Consider the following 22,677-nt stretch of genomic DNA (forward strand, 5'->3'; position numbering starts at 1 on the left):
CAGAAACTTCATACAGACATTAAGGAAGGTAGGTAGTGGGGAGATAGGCTGTGAGTTCTTGACAGAGACTTGCTAAGCCTATAGCTTCTTCCCTAAAGAAAAATACTTCTTAAAGTGAGTGTGATTATCCTGACTCAAGAAGAGACCTTTATTTCTGTGTTCTGACAAAGAAGGGTACGTGGTTTTGACAGCTACAAAGTAGATTTCTGCATACTTTCAAGGCTGATCAGCCTGGAAGCAATATAGAAAATAGATTACTTAATCTAATTATATTTAATGATATTACAAAAATAGCTTTTCTCCTTTATAGATAAATACTTGAGTAAAGTTGTATTTTTTTTTAATAGCAAGAAGGCTTTGCTATTTATTCAGAGTATTGTAACAACCATCCCAGTGCCTGCATTGAGCTCTCCAGACTGATGAAGCAGGGCAAATACCGCCACTTCTTCGAGGCCTGTCGCTTGCTTCAGCAGATGATTGACATTGCCATTGATGGTTTTCTTCTCACACCTGTTCAGAAAATCTGCAAATACCCTCTGCAGCTTGCAGAATTGCTCAAATACACCACTCAGGAGCACAGGTGAGAGAACTAATATAATAAATTCTGTAATAGTGGTAATACCTAATTACTCAAGTTTTCTGGCTGACACAGCACTGAAGGTTTTGTGATCAGGAACAAAACTTGCCAAGGACAATGATAAACAGAGCTTCTTGGAACCATCACAGTCAGTCACAAAAACAGTATCTGAAAGTGCAGCAGAGGGGACTGAGAGGATGCAAGACACAATAAGGAATAAGTCAAAGAGGGAGAAGGAGAAGGTGGTGTTTAAGCAGGATGCAGGGAGGGATATGTAATTCAGAGTAAAAAAAAAGACCAGTGTGTCAAAAGAAATAAAGGAGAAGGAAATCCAAATAGGAAGAGGGGAAGACTCATAAAAGTTGTGGATGTAAGAATAAGTGAAGAGTGCCTTAGAAAATAACCACAATCTGAATAAGTTTGGAGATAATTTGTTTTAGAAACTTAGTAGTAATAAACATTATCTTAGTTTGCAGTAAAGTCCAGATACTAGATTTTCAGCTGGCATAAATAAAAATTGAAGTTGCATATAGCCTTTCTGGTAAACCCCTGCACTGATTCAATCTTAGACTAAATTAAGATTTTATCTATAAATGTCTTTTTATCTTGTATAATTGCAAGAAACTATTCCATTGTGACCCCTGTGCTCAAAGTCCAAATGAAGCCTGAGGCAATGCTTCCTTGGCCAAGGTCAGTACTTTAACCTTGAGAATACTCCCCTTGGAGACCACTGGATTTTTGCCAGGGGCAAAATACAAAGTGTTTGAAGCACTGACATTTAGTTGTGAAATGCATCTGTGCAGTTCTGTGACTACCTGGGAAGTGCTGCAATAAGAATTACTAGCTAGAGTTTCTTTTTCACTGCTACTAATTTTAGAAAGGTTATTCTGTGAGCTATTAAACATGCTGATAAAATGACAGCGAGGTCTCACCACCTTCCTCCCGTAGTACCTATTTTCCTCTTGTGTGGCTCAGCATCCAGAGATGCCTTCAAGCACAGAGAGGCACCCACTGTGCAGAGATGCTCACAAACAGGCAGATCTACACCCACATGGAGCCTTGGGAAAGCTCCAGCCAGCTGGAGGTTTTGGGAGCATTTTGTTTTCATAAAAGATTTGAATTTCCAATATGCACAGCCTGCTGTGAAGGCCACAGGTTGTGTAGCAAGTGTAGAATAAATACCAACAGAGAAAAAAGGAACTGAGATAAGGAAGGGCAGTGTAGCAGTATGGATATCATGAGGTCACCCTGTGGGACATCTCCCTGACGTTAGTAGGATCCTGTTATTGTTAATCTCACTTTCTGTATTCAGTGTGGCAGAATAGAGTTCCCACAGATGTAAATAAAGAGAGGAGAGAATGCACACATTCAGAAGGGAAGCACATCCATGAGCAGTAGCCAGTGAAAATTGGAACTGAGACAGAAGCAGATAAAAAGGACAGCAAGGCTAACACCTTAGCAGGCTTTTTTTCTGGTTCGTGCTGTTTTTTGCCTCTGACTCCCTTTTCTGCAAGAGGCATTCTGATAAAAGAGGAAAAGCAGCTGCTCTGCTGGGACTCCTTAAGCAAGAAATATGTCTCTTCCCTTCTCTCTTCTGAGAGACTCCATTTGACAAAGGTGAAGGAGAGATGGGTGCATATGCAGAGGATGAAAAAAAGCCTGCCTGCAAGCTTGGGGAGATTCGTAGGCATGTTGGGAGCTCAGGAAAGAAGGAGGGAAGCAGAGCATTGCAGGAAGGACAGGAGGATTGGCTGGAGTTAATTGCATTAGTCCTGAAGCAGGAAGAGGCAGATGGCCATCATGGCTCTCACACATTTGTCCCATGGAAACAGGATGCTTTCTTCATATTGGCCTCGTTTAATCCCTCTCTCTGGTGTCCCTGTTCTTCTCACCCTGTGTGGGATTGATTTTGGGTTTTTTTCCTGTCCAGCTAGCATTCCCCATTTGTGTTCATTGACCCAGTCATTGGGAACAAGAAGGAGAAAATACAGTTGTTAAACATGATTAAAAGAATGCCCTTCCCAAAAAAATCCCACTAAAATCTTGCTAAAAAGCACAGTCCTTTGGTGAAATACAGCCATCACTGAGGTCAGTGGGAGTTCTACCATTGTTTTCAGTAGAGACAGTGTTGCAGTTCATTCATCAATCTCTTCTGCCTCCTTCCACCAATCTAATAATTTTCTCCTAAACAAGCCCAGCAGTACAGCAGCACTGAATTGTAGAGGCTATTGTGTGGGGTTTGGGATAGTGGGAATCAGGTTCCTTTTTTTAAGTACCTGAGTAGAGGGATAAGTGGATAATGTGGGCTTATACTGCAGGCACTGTGGTTGCATCATTTCCATGGTTTGTGATTGCATCATGTTATTGTATAAGTGATCCTTGAAATGTGCTTACATTTCCCAGTGATTATAGCAACATAAAAGCTGCATATGAGGCCATGAAGAACGTGGCATGCCTGATCAATGAGCGAAAACGGAGACTAGAAAGCATAGACAAGATTGCCCGTTGGCAAGTCTCTATCGTAGACTGGGAGGTGAGTGTCAGCCTGTGCCTTTCCTGGGCAAAGGTACTGTGTACAATATTTGATGTCCCCTACAGGAGTCTTTCTGCGTAGGTGGTTGTTTATGGTGTCTATTTTTCAAGTGGTCATTGCTCAGTTAAAAGTCCAGTTGCTTAATTTACAATGTTTCTGTTACTGATTAACCTTGTTTATAGTTCAGGAAAAGCAGTATGTGTTAATATGGACACTTGCCTTTGAGATGAGATGACAAAATGGAGCTTTTAAAAATGTTGAATCTCATTTGGAAGTTTGGTAGTTCTGTCAGAATGGGAACCTGTTTTACTGACTTAAATGTTTCCCTCTGTTCATGCAGCAATAAAGTACAGCAGAACCACATTGATTGAATTTGCCTGTATGATATTATTTACATTGTGTGACATTTTCAAGTCTAATAATAAAAATACAAGAAAAGTGAGTGAACTTAAGACTCGATGGTTAAACACACAGTGAGATCTTAAAAGATTATTTACTTACTACGTATCTCTATATCTCTATATACGTGTCTTCCTAGGGGCCAGATGTGTTAGCCAGAAGCTCAGAACTGATCCACTCAGGAGAACTGACCAAAATATCCAAACAAGGGAAAAGCCAGCAGAGGACTTTCTTCCTTTTTGACCATCAACTTGTGTTCTGTAAGAAGGACTTGCTGAGAAGGGACATCTTGTATTACAAGGATCGTATTGACATGGACGAGACAGAAATTGTGGACACCGAAGATGGCAGAGACAAAGATTTTAACATCAATGTCAAGAATGCTTTTAAGATAATAAACAGAACAACAGAAGAGGTTCATTTGTTCTGTGCAAAAAAACAGGAGGATAAAAAGAGATGGATGGAGGCGTGTGAAAATGAAAGGAGAAGAGTTCGAGAAGACAAGGAAATGGGTGAGTGAAACAATTTCTAAACAGTGGTTAAAACAAACTTGCTTTTGCAGCTCTTCATTTTGTACAGATGTGCACTCTGTCTTCTTGAGGTGGTGTGTGTTTCTCACCTAACATGATGTTTAGCTGTGTAAGTGAAGTCCATTCAGGTGTGTTAGCCCTGTCAATGTGGGCCAAAGGTCCAGGGCAGGTAGCGTCATCCATATGATTCTGGTGCTTGGTGGAGCCGAACAAGAGATGAGATATGACAAGATGCAAGTCAAAAAAACCAATCAATAATAAAAAATCCATCTAATATCCTAGCACTTTTGTATGAATGTTTGGTCAAAAATATCTGTCCATAAAGGATGCTTTTTTACAAAGCCGAGCGGCAATAATTGTAGATTTATACTTTGTCATATAATGGCACCTCCTGTGTCCAGGAGGCCCATGCAGTTGTATGGTGTCATTAACTACAGACCCAGCAATAGCACCACTGGGCAGTGAGTGCTATGGTACTGGCACAGAGAAATGAGTGAGCAGGAAAAAAGATAGTAAATCCTAGGACCAGTTTTAGACCTGCAGCCTGTAAGACACTTGAAGGACAGTGTGTCTTTTGTGTCAATGTATAGTTAGGATTGCTTTTTTGGTTTTGCATAGTTTCATGCATCCTTTTAAAATCAGTGACAAAAGCTCCAGCAAAATTCCATTGGCAAAACATATGCAAAGAAAGCAGCACCACTAATTAAAAAAACCTCTTTTTTTTAGTGTTTCTAAAAAGTCATGTTAGTGCATCTGTGAATGTTGGCTGCATGAGAACTTCTCCTTTTCAATAACATTCTTGAGGCTAACGCTTAGGATTGACATCAGGTTAACACTGGAAGTGGAGTGAAGTGGATGATACAATTCGGAAATTATTAAAACTTAAACAAGATGCCAAACCTTATATTCCATGACCATGTAAAACATGTGGTCAGAATAATAGGAAGACAGGAATAACCCTTACATTACAAATGTAACCCTTTTGATCTTAGTTGCTTTCTCTTGTTTGATACTGTTGTAAATATCACAAAAATAAGGCCTCTTCCATATGTATTTTAGATAGTCCATAAGCAGAAGAAAATACTTCAAAGTTTGCCAATTCATTCTCAATTTAAAATCAGTTTTAACCCTTCCACATTGCTCTAACTGTTGCAATTAATCCTAGTCATCTTGAGTCTAGAGTAAACATTGGAGGAGCCACAGCTAAACATCCCTCAGACTTTGCAAACCTGACCCATCTCCAGTGCTGAATGTCACAGTGTGACATTACAGTCAGCGTCGGTGTGCACAATGCTGACGTCTTTCGTGCCTTGCTCTGTGTGGAGCTTGCTCTGTCACCTTGTGCTCACGGGGATGGGAAGTAGATGTGTTCCCTTAATTCACCTAAACAGCACTCTAAAGTGGTGTTTTTTATCCACTAAAACAGTGGATATTGCAACAGGGTGAAGGTGATCAGAGGGTAATAGAACGCTGCTGAGGATCTGATCATAATTGTCCACACGGTCCCTCTTCCAACACAGTTACAGAACAACTCCACTCCAGTATACGAGAACCATAATACAGTGACATGGAAGGTTCTGCTGAGTAAAACACAGCTCCTGCACTTTTGTTAGCAAGACTGAGCTAAAGAAGATAAAAAGTGAACAAATGAATGCTTCCATTTCCATCCTTTCTAAGAAGAAGCATTTGTAAGCTCTGCACTGCATCCTGGGTGGCTACTTTATGGAGCACTGGGAGAGTGTGTTGAGCAAGTTAGATGCTGTCTGTCAGGAAGCTCCTGAGGCTCTGCCCTGGGCAGCCACAGGTCTGTCTTGGTGTTAACCATTCCTGCTAAGTGACACTGCTGCAGAAATCCCCAAGCATGAGGAAACTGCAAAGTTGTAGCAGCTACAGCCCTAAACTATTTATTCTGCTGGGACCTCTTGAAAATCAACATATGATACTCAGAAGAGTAATCATCCAACAGTGGTGATGGCGCTGGCAGTGAGATTTGTCATAAAAGCACTAAGCCTTGTTTTGGGGCTTGGTCACAAATTCCCATGGTTGCTGAGTGCAAGAACTGCACAAGGAGGGTCCATTGTACTTAATGCCCTTCAGGCACAGTGCAATATAGTGAGGGGAGAAAAAAAACAAACAGTTAAAAGAGAAACTGTATGTTTGATAATGGCACATAGGCACATGCAGTCTTCTCTGCCCATGTAACATCCAGCTTCCTGTAAAGTTGCTTTTCAAGTGTTGCAACTCGCTGTTCTGATGTTCCTGTTTTGGGACAGATATGATGAACCAGAGGAAAGATAGTTGAGTTGTAATAGCTAATGTGCATCTGGTCTTGTGAGCCACAGTGGCTTGGATGTTTTCTCCATTAACCAGAAGACTGTTTCTTTTCTAAAATTTCTTCCTTTTTTGGCATAATTAAACATTTCCTTCAGCCAAAACCAATGGAAAAATGCCACTATTCTCAACCTCAGGTTTAAATTTGTCTTGTTGATTTTGTAAGCTATCTTGCTGGACTCAACACAAAGCCTCTAATCTGACCACTCAGAGAACAAATAATACTCTTTCAATTCAGAACTGCAAACGGCATTTTAATTCTATTTTCAAAGACACTTTGGTGTGAGTCATTGTCTCCCAAACCATATCTAGCTTTTCTTAGCTTTTATGAATATATGAGAGAAAAGACCACAGCCAGAAAATCCTTCTCCAAACCACTAATAGTAACCCTAAGAAAGTGGTCTGATCTCTCTTGATGAAATTGCTTTCATTTTTAAAAGTCTGTTTCCTTGTTTCTATAAAGGAAAAAAAAACAAACCTGCAGAATAAAATAAACTACTGCTACCCAAAAATATGGATGTTTTAAGTTAATAGGCTGATTTGTAATAAATTCTTCATAAGTTCAGGATAAAAAAGAGAGTTTTACAAGTATAGAGAAGTGAGGAAGATGCAAAATGGAACCAAGGCAGACACTTCATTCTGGCTTTGAACCACAGCTTCTGTGCTCTTTCTGTGCATATGTGGGAATGAGTGCAGCCTTATGCACAGCATGAAATGACACAGCATGTGCACCCTGTTGTCACCTTGTGCAAATGTGACATTTGTACGTGTCTCAGATGTGTTGTGCACAGGGAGAGGAAACTGGAATGCCTCTACCTGGGCTCCAGACAGCACCAGTCTCTGATGCCGCCTTCTAGCAGATGTCTGTCATCTCTGTACCCCAGCTCAGCCATACACCTGTCACATGATAGTAAATAGCGTAGGGTTACCATGTGCTTCGTGTACATGTCTCTCCTCTGAGTGAAGGGAAAGATACCCAAATTTGTACTAGCAGAGTTACACAAGTATGTATGAGAAACTCAAGTGAGGAATCCAGCCCCAGAATGATGCTGCCAAAACCACATCACAGCCTGCTTCAGCATCTGCCAGATTTTGTGATACTCTCCTCTGAGTGAAGGGAAAGATACCCAAATTTGTACTAGCAGTGACTCCAATCTGTTACCCAGGTTAGCTCAGAGTGAGTGAAAAACAAAAGGATTCTGCATTTGTGATCTATTACTTAGTAACTTGTAGATTTCAGAAATTTTACTTTACACTTTTTTTTTTTTAAATCTCTTGTTACCTGCACTTATCTGTCATTATACCAGTGGAAAAGCCTCTTTAAGTTCATATGACGATATAAAACATACTTCTAAAAATTTCAGATATATTGCTACTAAGATATACTAAAAATTGCTTAAGATACAGTTTACTTACTTGTTTTAAGTTAATACAATCAAGTATTAGATACAGTAATTATGTACTAGTGCCCTAATTTACACTTTGATGTGTAGGTATGGAAATCTCAGAAAATCAGAAGAAACAAGCCATGCAGAATGCCCGTAAGTCAAGGCAAGGAAAAATTAAAGGTGGGTGTTGAGAATTGCATTAACTTCTTACTGTGTTCCATTGATCTTGTCATTAGGAAATAGCACAGTCTGGCTGTGGCTGAGTTCTTCAATCTTTTAAAAACGTTTTTTGTGGCTTATATGGAGTCATATAATTGCCATTAACCTCTATTTTAATATTAAATTCCAGTATCTCTCTAAACTGCCTACTAAATCAGCTCCTTGAGCTTCTTCAAAGAGACAAGTCAGTATTCTGTATATTAGAGAAGAAACTCAAGAGATAAGGCAGGGTGTTTATTTTTTTAAGGTGGTAAATTGGATGCACAGGTTAAATTACAATTCCTTCCTTTGCTTTTACTCAAAGAGCTTGTTCTTCTTTACCAATTCTGTGTCTTCTTTAAAATGTCCTGAAGTTCTTTTTGCAAGCCACATTGTTACATTATTTACAATAACAGTCAAAATGGCTTCTTCTGGCATTCCTGTAGAAGGAAGGATGGACCAGAAGCTTGTTTGTCAGGAAATGGCTTTTTTATTAATTTCCTCTCTCAGAAAATAATCACAGCAGAAACAAATCACAATGGATTTTGTCCTTTTCCATCTTAAACTCAAACTCAGCTAAATTTCTAGTGTGCTGAGAGAAAAGTGGAATAAGATTTAAGTTTGAGTTTAGGAGTGAAAGAGTTAATGTTGTCTTCTGTTCACTGAGATTAATGTTCTTAAAGCATTTTCTCTTAATCAATCAATAGATACCCCTGGAACCTGCCTGGATTTTCAGGGGAATGGCTAAAGTTTGTGATTAAGAGAATGCACAAAGCTCAAAGTCTTAAGAACATTAACCCAGAAAAATATATTTCAAATGGAAGAAACAAAATTCTTGTTGGTAGCAGTATTTTACCCAGCCTTACTCTGAGAGTGGACTGAAGTACTAGTATCTGCTGTTTGAAGTCATTCCTTTGAAATGCCAAGATGTACTTATGCAAACAATACAGTCCAGCTGTGTGAAACTGCTGCTTGTTTTTGGTAATTCTGTTATATTATTTTTACTGATACTGTTGTCTTCTTAATCTAAATCAATGCAGCAATTAAAAAGTCGAACATCAGAAAACGTGACCCTTAGTGGTTGTGCCATTCAAGATCATGGCAAAATTCATCTTGTCCCCTGGCTCTGCTTAAATTTCCCTGGCTGACTCAGGTGCTTTCTCCAACTGTTCTTCTGCAGGTGTGAGCTATAATGGGTGTCCCGTGCCTCCTCCACATCAAACCCTTCATCCCCTTCACCAACGACACATCACCGTGCCTACCAGTGTCCCACAGCAGCAGGTCTTTGCCCTGGCAGAACCCAAGCGGAAGCCATCCCTCTTCTGGCATACCTTCAACAAACTCACTCCTTTTAAAAAGTGAGGGGCCAAGGACCTGGAAGGACATCAGCACAGAGGGAGACTCACTCCAGAGGAGGACCTTGGAGACACAGTCAAGCTCACTTGAGCTCAGTGAATCTCCCGTTTCAGAGGCAGAACCTTGGGTTCCCTTGAGCCAGGAATGCAGCCTTTGTCTTGGATAAGAAAAGAAGTTTGTCAGGGCTGCTCTGAAGTCCATGTTGCCAAGTGTCAGCATTGCTAATGAAGAGCAGTCTCTCTTCTGACAAAGACAACTTGCTGTTACTCAGAAACAGCAGTATTTGATCTCTGTTTCTTAGTTATGTTGAAGTAGTGAGGGAATCATGCAGGTCATTGTAACATTTCATTTTTCTTAACCTTATATTGATGGCCAAATTTTGGATAGGGAGGAATTTTTCTATAGGGATGTATCAGCAGGGAGTCTTAGGAGAATTTTCTCCTTCCTTTTGGAGCACTGAACACAGATCACCTATTAAAATCAGGTGGAGATATCCCATGTGATTAACCAGGTACTGCAGAATTTAGTGGACGCTAATCCTTCCTATCTTTTTTCTAGTACATTGCCAAATGGCAGGGGAACATCCCGCAAGGCCTTACCATATTCCAGATTGGAACAGGGAAATTTTATTCTGTCCTATAGAAACATGAACAGAGTGTGAAATGGACTGTAAAGATATGTGCATTTATTGCACACAGGTGGAAACAAGAGGAGCCCAGGGCATCTCAGATTGTTTAATTTCAGTCAGAGCAGATGCATGCATATATGCTCTTCAGTGTAGAGCTTTCATGTCGCTTTTTCACTCATTTCTTCACCTGGGAGACTCTTCTTTGTATTTCCAATATGTTTATTTCTCTGTGTAAAAAATACATTTTTATTTTCTCACGGAGATAATGTGAATGTACAAAATCAGAGTTGAGACAATACATGGTGACTGCTGGCTATGTTACATAGATCTCATGCTTTTTATTCATATAGCTGGACTTAGAAAATTAATAAATTGTAATGTAAATATATTGAAGCGGTCTGGATCCATGCTTCTTGTACACATTCAGTTGACAATGGGTTTTGACCAATGACTTCTTCAAAAAGAAAGAGAAATCCTTACTGCAAAGGGACAGAGAAATTGTGTGGACCAGAGATGGATTTTTGTCTTGGTGTCATCAGTCCCCATTGGAAGAGGAAGAACCTGACTTGATTAAGGTCAGTTCTGGCCAGCATATTCAATCCATGCATTGCTTCAATTCCTCTGTGGCATGAAGTTGATCTGGGAGAATAACTTTTAAACAGCCATCAGGAAGAAAGAAAATCCTGATATTTGTAGCACTGATAGTTTCTGCTTGCTTGCTCTCATCAAGGATGACAAGACTGCTGGGAATATGGAAGGAAGTAAAGACTCAATATGTTTCAGAACTGATTTGCTATGAATGTCTTTACAATACTTTATCCTATGCTGCTGATTAGGGGCATTACCTGATGATTAGGATAGGTCCAAAGGTATTTTTGACAATGGGCACAATCAGCTTTGTCATGGATCTGTACTATATGAAAAACAAACAAGGGGCTAAACGCCAGGCATTTTAACAACAATGTAAAAAAGCTGTATCATTTTAAAGAGGTATTCATTCCTACTAGTATTGTTACCTCCATATTTTTATTTATCATCAGTGTTGTGAAGCCCACTACTAAGTAGGTTTTGTGATTTCATAACTTTGTGGCCACTTCTGCAAAGCCCAGGTTTGTGGTTTTGATTTTAAATTACACCTTTTTGACAACTGTACATTTCAAATGCCTTGTGTATATAGCTCAGCAATAAGGCAACGTCTGGTATGCTCAGTCAAATTGTGCCCTGCATAGTAAATTTCATTGCTTGTGCTTTCCCATAGCAATGGGAGATGACCTAAACTAGTTAAGAAGTGGAAGTGCACACTGACATTTGTATGATCCAGCTGAAGGAAAATGCACAGGGAAGTCAGTGAAAAAAGCTGCTTGTATATTTCTCTTGATGTTTAAGCCAGCCGTTGCTGCTCAGATTTTTAAAAATAGATAATTCTAAATGCTCCGTTTAAACACAAGGAGCAGACTTCCAAATGCAGGCATGGATGTACACCCTTCCCCTCAAATGAGTAAGCCTTTTGCGTTTTTACATACCCATTTTTGTGGGTACTTGCCACATTCAGGCCTGTAAACCAATGAGATGCATGTACGGTGCGAGTCAAGATGATGTTTTTCATAATGACATTTTGAAAAACTTGTTATAAGTGCAAAAAAAAGGTTGAAGTTGGATTGCAGTGCTCACCCAGAAACTTCGCTAGCTGGACCTGAAGACATTATGAGATCCTCACTTACATATGTGTCTTCACTGAAACCTGCTTCCTTCCAGTGCTCGGTTTTGTGGGGTGCTGGAAAAAAAGGTTTGGGGATTTTTCTTGTGTCATGTCAGTGCCCATGAAGGTTCTTCCATGTATTAGTGCTGGTGCCTTAGCCCTAAAAATGAACAGAAATGTTTGCATATGGTTTTGGATGCAGCAGGTTTTTTTCTCAAGAAGAGAATTTCAAAGAGATAAAAAGAAAATATTTTATGGTGTGGATTACTCAGGACAGTTTTACATATAGTACCCTTCATATAGACATGGTTGTTTTGTAATGCTCTCTCTGTCTTTCTTTGCAATATGACCTTGCAACAGATTTAAGATCAAATATAGTAAGACAGGCCAAATTTATACTATGCCGTAGTCTTTTAAACAAATTATAGTGAAATGAAAACACACAATTATATTATTCAAGAATTAAGACAAATATTTACTTGGGAGTTAGCCTCACTTCAAAGTCTGTGGGAAGGAGTTGCAACTAAGATGTAGAAGGTTGAATTCTAGCAACTCCTTCTGGTGGCAAAACTTATGTAGATATCATCAGAAAGCTGTGATGGCAACATCTGTTGTTTTCCAATTGCATGTTTTAAATTACTGTAAAAAATTCTAGGGCAACTACTAAGAACATTTGTGCCTCATTTTGATAAAGCCGAGCCGGAGCCTTCCTGATGGCCTACTGAGCAGATAACCTCAGAATTTTTGCATGAGATGCAGTAAAATATAATTGTCCTCAAATGGGTACCCACTGAGTTAGGAAATGCCAAACCATAATTGCATCCAACTCGGAGCATTTGATGTATAAAATAATAAGATTGTTTTACAAGTGGTTCTTGCCATGCTAAATTTCACATTGAATTTTAGTGGTCAGAGTAAGAACTGAGTTCAAAGACAGACTTCTCAAATGTTCCACATTTTAGTTGTCTTTTGGAAATAATTATATCACAATTTTGGAGCCAAAGGTCTTTAGCCATAACTAACACAGTACCTTTCTCTGACTGCCTTTCTGCTTTTTTTTCTATACGTGTGGCATTTGGATGTAGCAGATGCCGTCTAAATGATCTCTAATTTAAAACTCTTTTGTTGTAAATACTAGGGATAACTTGCATATGTATTTTATTTTGGTAAGTGTTTTGTAACATTATACCTTCTGTACATTGCTTTGTGCATCTCACCCCGTGTGTGTGCTGTTACACGTGTTGTAAATGAAGTGTCCTGGCTGCAGAGCAGAGGAATTGGCTGTTGACAGCTGAAGTACAATGTATAGGACAGCAGTAGCTTGATGTGCATTTCTTCTGGAGTAACTGCATTGCAAGGTTTATTTACTCTTTGAATGTTGTTTGTCAAATGAATCTATTTTCTGGAAATAAGTACAAACTTACATTCCTATTATTTTTTCCCTTACTGTACATGGTTGAATTAAATAATATACAAAGCTGAAGTCCCTCATCTGTGTCTTATAAAGCTTTATCTGCAGTTTTAAAATTGTTGTGGGTTTTTTTATTGTCTATGAAATTTTCTTCGTGATGCAAAACTGTATCAACTGTCATATTTCTTCTAGTATTTTAAAGAAAAAAGTCACAGCATTCTCTTTTTGTTTTCCCAGTAACAGCTTCAGTTCTTCCCACCACAAGTTCATTTTGACAATGCCTAAGCCTGGTTCTGGTATTGAACTCTTCATTGTTCAGGCAAAGCCCATACTTGCTGCTGTCTCAGCCTGTGACTACTGTGTTTTACCTTGTCGTGGCAGAGGGTTCACACAGTACTCCTTGCAGTACATGCAGGTGCAGCTTCTGTGCTAATAAAGCTCCTGCTAACAGAGGATGGTGACTTAGGTACTGCAGTGCAGGTAAGGAGGATTTAATTTTATTTTCTTTGGAATAAAAGTGAAACCATTTAAATGGGTTCACCCAAAAGGCATGTTCTGCACCTATGTGTGAACAGGCATACCTGCCTGCTTGATAGAGCAATGGGCAATGCAGCTGGGGATTCAACTTCTCTGATTCAGGGAAGTTTTTTGTGTCTCATTATTTTGACAGGGCAGAGGGCCACATCTGAAAGGTGTGCCTGTGTCCTTCCTGCTCCAGGCTGTGTCAGAAATTGTGTTTTGCTGAGACACACCAGCTTTAACAAAGCAACATACTTTGCTGAAATATTTTCATTGGAAATGTTTTGACAAGTTCAAATGCTGGCCCAGTAGTTGGTTTGCTAATTCTTTACCCCTCTTTCCAGCATCTGGGCTCTTCTATTTCTTGGTTCATCTCACAGCTGAAAGTTTCTGCCTCCCGAGGCAGCTGCTGCGGTGGGTTGTGTGCTGAGTGCTGCAACATTGAAGTGAAAGGCACAGTTTGAGCACTTAGTGAGATAGATTAGATGACATAAAAACATACCCTAAGCAAATACTGGAGTAGGATGTAGCAGTCAATAGGCTTTCTAAGGACCCTGTGGTTCATCTGGCCAGGGTGAGCTCATTTGTGCCTTTCATTTCATGCTTGGGCAGTCAGGCTAAATCCTGTAAATCATTCTCTACTTTTAGCTTTTAAGTTCCTTGAGAGCTGATCTATCAAATGGAGCTTTTAGTTTGCACAGAAATAGCACTGCTTGTCTTAGATTTTTTTTTTTTTTAATTTTTGCTTTAGGTTTTTTCCAAAGGCTGCATAATGACCTGTGCTTAGTAACAGAGACAAGGACTCAGGCCTTTTCATGTTCCAGAATCAAAGGAGAAATTAAAAATTCAGTGAAAAACAGCACAGCACGTAGTTTTTAGGGAAAGCACACAAATACTCCATATACAAACAAATGTGTTTCTAAATGCTTTACAAAATCTAGTTACTCTATCTAGAGGACATGTAATTGTGAGAATATGATAAAACTGTATAAACTCTTAGCACACTTTTTTTGTTAATCTTAAGTCTCTGTTTAGTTCACTGCAATCAGAACTTGTCCAGTGCTTGGAGCTGAGAACTCACCTACTGCCACTATTAGGTATTTAGGCTCTGATTTAAAAAACAGATGTGTGTGTGTGTACATGTGTGTGTGTGTGTTTTTTTTTTTTTTTTTGCAGCTCCTTTGTAGACTCCATGTGGCATCCCCAAATGTCTCAGCTGGCACCTGCAGGAGGTTGCACCAGACAAGTGACCCACATCCATCGCACCTTCCCTCTGTTTACATTACACGTTGTCTGTTTCCAATACAGCATTACATCCTACGTTTCTGTTGTGCATCTTCGGGGAGAGTGGGGGGGTATGTATGTGTGATTGACACCTGGACAACATTTATTTGAGTCATTTTAATGTTTTAAGAGTTGGACACCTGCATTGGCAGCCAAACCACTCTGGACAAGCAGAGGTTGTAAGGTGTTCATCTGGATCATTGGAGTCATGTCAGTGGAGTTCAGAAGGGCAGATCTGAGAGGAAGGAGTACCACTGCCCTTCAAGGGCTGAGTTTCTCTCCAAACACAAAGGTGATGTAGGATTTTTCCACTGTTTCTCACAGGGATTTTTTTTCAGGAAAGCTGAAACTGCTCAGGAGGAAAGGAGGAGCCCCAGGTGCACCATGGCCTCTTCCTATAAGCACACCCCAGACTTTAGTGACGCTGACTTATTGAAAAAGTGTCTAGAAACTGCTCTGCTAATAAGGTGAGGTATATCTAATTAACCGTCATGGTGATTGCTGTCATATTCATGCAGCTAATTACCTAATAAAGGTAATTAGCACAGCAGTCAATCTAAAAACCTCTGCATCTCCTGAGTTTCAGATGCAATGTTTTTTAAGAGCAAATGATGAACTCTTTGTTCCCATGTAATTATTTTCAAATCATTATTCTGTGATTATTCTGTGATGAGACAAGGCACTAAAAAGCAGCTGAAGGAAACATTTGTTTTTAAGGCTATTTCTACAGCAGTTTTCTTGGTAGTCTGTTAAAAATGCATCAAACCAAACTAACTGCAGAGTCCATCAAGGTATAGGTAACTAATGAATGACGTTATTCCTAACTGGCAGGATGGGCTGGTTTTTAATGACACAAACTTTTAAGTGAGAAAGGAGACAGAGGCTAAGCAGGCTTAGAAAATTTCAGATGGTTTTTAATGGGTAAAGAGAAAAGGATTGTTCATTGTGGCTCTCGTTTCTTCTTGTCAGTTAGCATTGCAGCAAGGTTAATTGGCTACAGAAGTTCATTCAAGTAGAGCAGCGAATTGCTGCCCATGGTCCCTCCTTTTCCCCAGAGCGCGGTGGACACGATGTCAAGCCAGGGCATCTCAATTCTTGCAATATTTTGGTGTCGCCACAGGGTGGTGGTGAAGATCTTACAGAAAACTTCGTTTCTCTGCTGTGCTGAGGGAGTGTTCTTTGATGTGTGCAAAGCACACGTGCCACATCTTTGCAGTGTGGTGACACCCTTAGACACTGTTTGCAGTCACTTGAACCAACAAGGGTGAATTAAGGCCACTTCCTCTAACACATTAACTCACGTTACTTTTGGTTTTATCCTTCACTGCTGATGATCAGCATTTAGGGAGTTGATGATAAACTCAGTTGACTTCCACTAGTCCTTAGACAACAGCAGTTCCAGTAGTTTCAAAAAGACACAGTTAAGAATCGAGTTATGACTTTTTTCAAATTAGTTACCACTTATACATAATTTAGTAGCCCAATAGCTTTGACTGTTGTTTGAATAGCTAGATAGGGAGCCTGCTTATTACACATGAAAAACTTTGTAATTCTATTTATTTATTCTATTTTTAATCTAACCTTGTTACTTCTTTTCCATAATCACCTAATAATTGTAATGCCAGGTTCTCAGCATTTTTTGTTTTAATTTCTATAGTCTTTGTCCCTAAATCCATTGTAAATTACCTGATTCAGAATTTACCTTTAGTACATATTTTCGCAGCGCAGTAATGGTGTGAGACATGCCTTCCATCCCACAAATCATCCCAGGTGTCAGAGGCTACCATTTGTGTGATATATTTGTACAAAGGAACAGGAAATCAAAGCCTTATTAATCCATTTTAACAATTTCCTTTTATGTAACAGTGGTAAAAGCCAAAGTACAGAGCACTTCAGCTTAATATTGGAATAAATAGAAAGATTCCACTTTAAACCTCTGTTTTAATTATTGAACAGCTCTCAAAATTAAATCACTGACCTTTGAGAATTTAGTCACCAAACAAGTGCTTGTCCTCAAGGCACATATCGGAGTGTTCATTCCTTTACATGAAGTTTCTACACTCAGTTTAAAGATGCCCAAGAATACCGCAAGTACCAAGTGAACAAGGTAAGAACAAAGGTCCTATATATATGATGATGGTGTTGATGCTAGGTTGTGGAGAGGAGTGCATGTATGGGGACCACATTGTCTATTCTTTAGGCAGGAAACGCTTCCCTAGACAACTGGGAATGGGGTTCTCTGTAAGGGGACAAGGACTGTCAGACTTCTCCATGGGATGCATCATAGCCTAACAGTGTCATGCAGAGCACTTCCTTTTGCACTCTTCCTTTTGACTAAGGCAGCAATATTTATATACCTCAGAAGGAGCAAATGTATTATCTATTTTCAACTTTCTTTAGTGCCAACCAGCAGCAGCAGACAAAATGGGATTTTTCTGGTTGATATCAAACATCTCTGAGTAAATCCACTGGCAAAGACACCATAAATAATTTCTAATAATGGTTCCAAAATGGGGAACTTTTCTAAACACAGAATAAAAAGATTAAGGAGCATATCCCAAAGTTAAAGTCTTACTCTATAAATTAGATTAAGGATGTAATTATTCTTACTGGGGACATACTGTTGTCTCTCTACATGGTACTTTTGTGCATGGTTTCATGAGAGTGAGAAATTGTGGTGAAGGGATTAAATAGAAGACATAATTTTTTAGTTAATGTTAGTCAATATTGAAAAAGAAATACTGGTCTTACTCCTCATTAATAAAAGAACCAATTCCAAAGCCAATTGTGTAACATCTACTCATACTAACAATCAGTTTTACCCGTTTAAGTACTTAACCTATATAGCTGAAGCTTCTGTGCATTTCTGGATATTAATTTCAAATAAAACAGGTATGAATTTTGTTGCTATTTGCTTTTTATTCCTCAGTCTAATCTCTTCCCAACAATTTCTCTTAAACTCAATTAGACCAGCTGTGTCCAGGATTAAGTCTTAATGATTTCAATAGGCCTATATTAAAAGACATTATATAGGAGGGACTCTCTAGTGAAAACATAAATATAAGATGGAATTTTAGTAGCAAAGTTACATTAATTGGGAGCACCCAGCTAAATACTTGTTTTTGCCAAAAAACTCTTGATCCCTCACACCTTTGCCCTCATTTCACTCTGCTCCAGCTCTTACCCCTCCTCAGAGGTCATTCAACTTATTAACCCAGCAGGGGACTAATTTTAGTGAATAATAATAACAAAAAAAATTAAAAAAAATTTAAAAGTGATTGCTTTGTGCTGAATGAGGGGGTTGAATTGCCTTAGCTCACCTCCCGTGACACTATCTCCTGGGAGATGAAAGGTACAACTGTGCAGTCACAAGTAGGTGCAGGGAGAAATGTCGATGGAGAATTGTGTAAAGCTAATATTTTAAATGTAGAATGATGCCAGGACTGATATGTCCATTAAATAATTATTTAAAATAGCACTTAGTAGTCTCCAGGACTGTAATTAATACTATAGAGAGATTTATAAATAAAACAAAAGAATAGACATGGTAAAACTCCATTTCCTTATTTTACTCCCTGCACTACCCTGCATTCCTTTCTAAGGCAGGCATAGGCAGATGTACTTTTTCTTCTTAAATATTTCAGCCAAAGTCATATAACCTATGTAAAGAATGAAAAGCTGGATTGTACTGCTGGCTATTGTAGTCAGCACAGCAGAAACACAGAAGCAGGACATCTGCACCCAAGGGTATCCTGGCATCCCTGGCAATCCTGGGCACAATGGCATACCCGGTCGGGATGGACGTGACGGGTCAAAAGGAGTCAAGGGAGATACAGGTACTATGTTCAGAACGAATGATTTAATATATCAAATGCAAGGCAATTCACTCCCAAATTTGTCTGTAGTTACTCTGCATGAATAGGATTATTCTGCCTAGCCTTCAGAAAACATTTCAGACATTTGTCATTTACTTATTTGAAGAAGGAAATATAAAAAAAGGCTTAATGAAAGCAAGACAGCAAATACTATGGAGATGTCAGGTTCATGGGATAAAAGTAAAGAAAAAGAGGCTTTACCTTCTATCATCGGAATATTTTCAGGTCTATTTGAAAATTTTAAAGCCTGCAAACCTACTCCTACTCCTCTAAGATAGAAACTATATTTCTGCAAAGAGCTTCAAGCCCACTAAACAAAAAAGCAACAACTGAAAATTTGTTTGTTGTAGTAAGAAATATGCAGTGGTAAGAAGATTTCTCTTTCTTATCTAAATTATGCATTGGTAGGACTTGATTCTGAGTGTGCCTACTTGCTGTAACTCAAGAGTCACTAGAGTAAGTTCAGAAATGGAGACTATTGAACAACAACATAGGATTTATTTCTGCTCTAGCAGGCTATAATAGAGATTTGTCTGAGATATCAAAGCCAGAGATAATCTCAGCATCCTAAAGCTAATCACCCCCATAATACCTTAAGCCTTAGGCTCATGATGGCCCTTGTACCCATGCTGGAATATCAAGGCCAGGGTTGCACGAGGTGATAAATCTGCAGGCATGTGGACATATAACACTTCATCACCTTTTAAAATATAGAAAGAAACAAAGATTTCCATTACCATCTTAATTGGCACATACATTTAACTGCCCTCTTTTTCTGTAGGCAGGGTTCCAGAAACGTGAGAAAAATAGAAAATCTAAAGCTTTCATATTTTCTTTTATTTTCTAAGGGCCTTTCCTGCACTCCAGTGAGTTATCATGACACCATTAGATTCTGATAAACTCTCCAACGTTTTTCCTAAATTCACCTGTTATGATGACTGTACTGACTGTTCTTTGTTTGAGCAAAGTCGGGTGAATGCACCATTCTTTACATTCTATGTAGATACATCTTTGGTTTAATACATGAGAATTAATTTTGTTCCTTATCAAGTCCATGAAACTTCAGCAGATGCTGGGATGTACCCAATGTGCAGGAAACTGCTAAAGTACTGTTCTCTAGTCCATATGACTGGAGAGCTATTCTTGGAACCAAACTGCCAACTCTGTTTTTCTTTTGTTGCTGCACTTGGGATGTAGCCAGTTATTTGATCACGGACCTCTTGGGCATTTGTACTACCTCTGTACTACAAAAATCACTTCTATAATTGCTCTCTGTAGAGCAGTGGAAAGTCCCTGTCATGGGATCAAGAGTGTGAATGCCTTCCTCAGCTTTATAGGCAATATTATTCCACTGTAATGATCCATTGCCATCAGTCAAACTCCTGCACACTCTTCTTGATGCGGGAGTTCACCATTCTTAGAATCACAGAATCATTACAGCTGGAAAAGTCCTCTAAGATGATCTAGTCCAACCATTAAACCAGCACTACCAGGCCCACCACTAAACCACGTCCTTGTTTAACTGCTAGGCTTCCTGCCCCAGCAATGCTTCTTGCTGAATTTCCATGGATAGAGGCAACAAGAGAAGTTTTCACACTGGTGATCCTTGCCAGGTTATAACAACTGCACATGTCTCAATAACTCACCTCTTTATGCCAAGGATTCCTTCTGCATCCAAAAAGCACCGTCCTCAAGCAGAGTTTCTCTGCTCTTTGTCAATCTCTCTGTAAGATAACACTACCAGCAGTGGCAGACACTAAAAGTCAGGAATAAGGGTATGCTTTACATTATTGTTTGGCCAGGCTTGAGGAGAAAGGATTAAAGAAAGACGCTTCCCAAATTTTATGGTAATTTGTTTAATGAATATCTATGTTTTTATTTCTGTACTAGGTGAACCAGGAATTCCTGGCAGTCCAGGAAAAGATGGTGTCAATGGAGAGAAAGGTGAACGAGGTCAGAGAAGTGCCTCAATTTAATATTTGTCTATGAACTGTTTCCCTTATGTTTGTGAACTCATCATACAATCTCATCTATTTTAAATGCTCTCATTTCTAAATTGAGAACAACAAACTGTACAAGCAGCATTATTCCTAACATGAGAAGCCAAAGGCTGTTGAGCAGAATTGATCAGCTTCTTTTCGTGATGGATTGAGCATATGTTCTTTATGGTGTCCTTTTTCTATCAACTGCTAAAGTGCCTTTCACATCATGAGAGCTTCACCTTCAAAACCTTGTAGGAACCAGAGCAGTTTTGAAGGCTTTGATCTTCTGATCAATGATGGATGAAGGAAAAATAAAGCATAGGGTAGCAAGTAACCCAGACAAACACCTTTAGTTGTGCTGCAGTAGCAACCTATGTAACCCAAGAGAAATAGAAATTATACTTAGAAATGTTAGAAACATGTGACAGTTCAAGTCAAGTTCAAGGTATTGTAAAAAAAACCCCCTTCCTCTTCCTCTTCCTCTGATTAAATTGTGAACCCTCTCACCCATCCTGTATACCAAAGACTGTAAAAAAGTGTGGACAGATGTTGCTTTTGTATGAGATGATGTGAGCTGTCAGTGTTATCATCAGCCCATAGACAACCTTTCTTCCTTTGAGCTTATTCTTGCAGCTGCCAGCCAGAGCACCTGTTTTCTAACAAAACAACAGGCTCTTCAGACATTATGCTTATCCTGCTCTTAAATGTATGAAAAACTGTGTGTACAGTGAGCACAGTGGAGATGCACACCTGCACATGTATCTCCTCATGATGAACCTCATTTTGTGCCTTCTAATGGAGGATCACAAGAAAGTTTGGAGTTGTTTTATTTTGTTTTTATTATTATTTGGTTTTGTTGTTTCTTTTTTTTTTTTTTTTTTTTTTTTTTTTTTTTTTTCCCTTTAGGAACCAATGGGACTGTCGAAGAGAAGGGGAACAAAGGAGATAAAGGAGAAAGAGGGCCACCTGGGAAACTGGGGCCAAAAGGATTTATAGGATCAGTGGGTTACAAAGGTCAGAAGGGAGAGCTGGGACTGCAAGGACAAAAGGGGTTAAAAGGAGACATTGGACCCATAGGACCAAAAGGGACAAAGGGGGAAATTGGCCATCCTGGAAGAGTTGGTTTCCCAGGGCCAATTGGCCCGATTGGTAATCCAGGTCCTAAAGGTAATATTGGGGGTATAGGGCCACAGGGTAATCCGGGAGTTCAGGGGGAAAGAGGCTTGAAAGGAGACAGAGGAGACAAGGGGGACGTAGGTGCCCCAGGAGTACTGCCAAGGAGCGCTTTCAGTGTCGGCCTCACAGCCAACACCAAGTTTCCCCCTCCGAATCGCCCGATCAAGTTTGACAAGGTGCTGTATAACAGCCTGAACGACTTCAACTCGGCTACTGGCAAGTTCACCTGCAAACACCCTGGTGTTTACTATTTCACCTACCACATCACTGTCTACTCGAGGAACGTGCGAGTAGCTCTCGTTAAGAACGGCATCAAGATGCTGCACACGGTGGACAGGTACCAGAGCGGAGAGGACCAGGCCTCGGGAGCCGCCATCCTGGAGCTGCAGGGAGGAGACGAGGTGTGGCTGCAGGCCCACCAAGGAGAGGCTTTCAATGGGCTCTTTGCAGACGGCGATGACGACACCACCTTCTCTGGATTCCTCCTGTTCAGCACCGCTGACCCGCTGGAGCCACTGCTGCTGTAGCTCCGCGTTATCCCCGAATGCTGCGTGCCTGTGCCCTTCAGCCCTCCCTAAGACAGCTGTTATCTGCTGGGCAATTTCTGCTGGATTCAATGGAAAATGCTTGGTTCCAGGAACAGCTTCTGCACAAGAGAGGACAAGTCTTCAGAATCTACAGTGCTGGGCTTAACACATTGGTGGCTTGGTGACTTACTGTAGGCATTCACAGGGGTGTGTACTCCAGTTCCGAAGAACAAATTTTAAAGCAAAGTGAGATGAAATAAAAGA

The 22,677-nt window shown here is 39.7% G+C and overlaps 2 protein-coding genes across 2 annotated transcripts in view; both read left to right on the forward strand.

Moving 5' to 3' along the window:
• SPATA13 (spermatogenesis associated 13) overlaps positions 1-13,122 on the forward strand; it is a 47,206-nt gene extending 34,084 nt beyond the window's left edge. The window contains exons 9-13 of the mRNA XM_041416081.1: positions 348-580; positions 2,981-3,110; positions 3,649-4,021; positions 7,864-7,938; positions 9,137-13,122. Of these exons, the coding sequence (XP_041272015.1) occupies positions 348-580; positions 2,981-3,110; positions 3,649-4,021; positions 7,864-7,938; positions 9,137-9,318 (993 nt within the window). The 3' untranslated portion in view covers positions 9,319-13,122. The remainder of the gene's footprint in view (positions 1-347; positions 581-2,980; positions 3,111-3,648; positions 4,022-7,863; positions 7,939-9,136) is intronic.
• A 5,401-nt stretch (positions 13,123-18,523) lies between these two features.
• LOC121341982 (complement C1q and tumor necrosis factor-related protein 9A-like) lies at positions 18,524-22,413 on the forward strand. The gene is made up of 3 exons (XM_041416019.1): positions 18,524-18,689; positions 20,619-20,681; positions 21,617-22,413. The coding sequence occupies exons 1-3, from the start codon at positions 18,524-18,526 to the stop codon at positions 22,411-22,413; spliced, it is 1,026 nt and encodes a 341-aa protein (XP_041271953.1).
• The last annotated feature ends 264 nt before the right edge of the window (positions 22,414-22,677 follow it).

Source organism: Onychostruthus taczanowskii, unplaced genomic scaffold (assembly GCF_017590055.1).
Source record: "Onychostruthus taczanowskii isolate IOZ18803 unplaced genomic scaffold, ASM1759005v1 scaffold50, whole genome shotgun sequence".
Lineage (NCBI taxonomy): Eukaryota > Metazoa > Chordata > Aves > Passeriformes > Passeridae > Onychostruthus > Onychostruthus taczanowskii.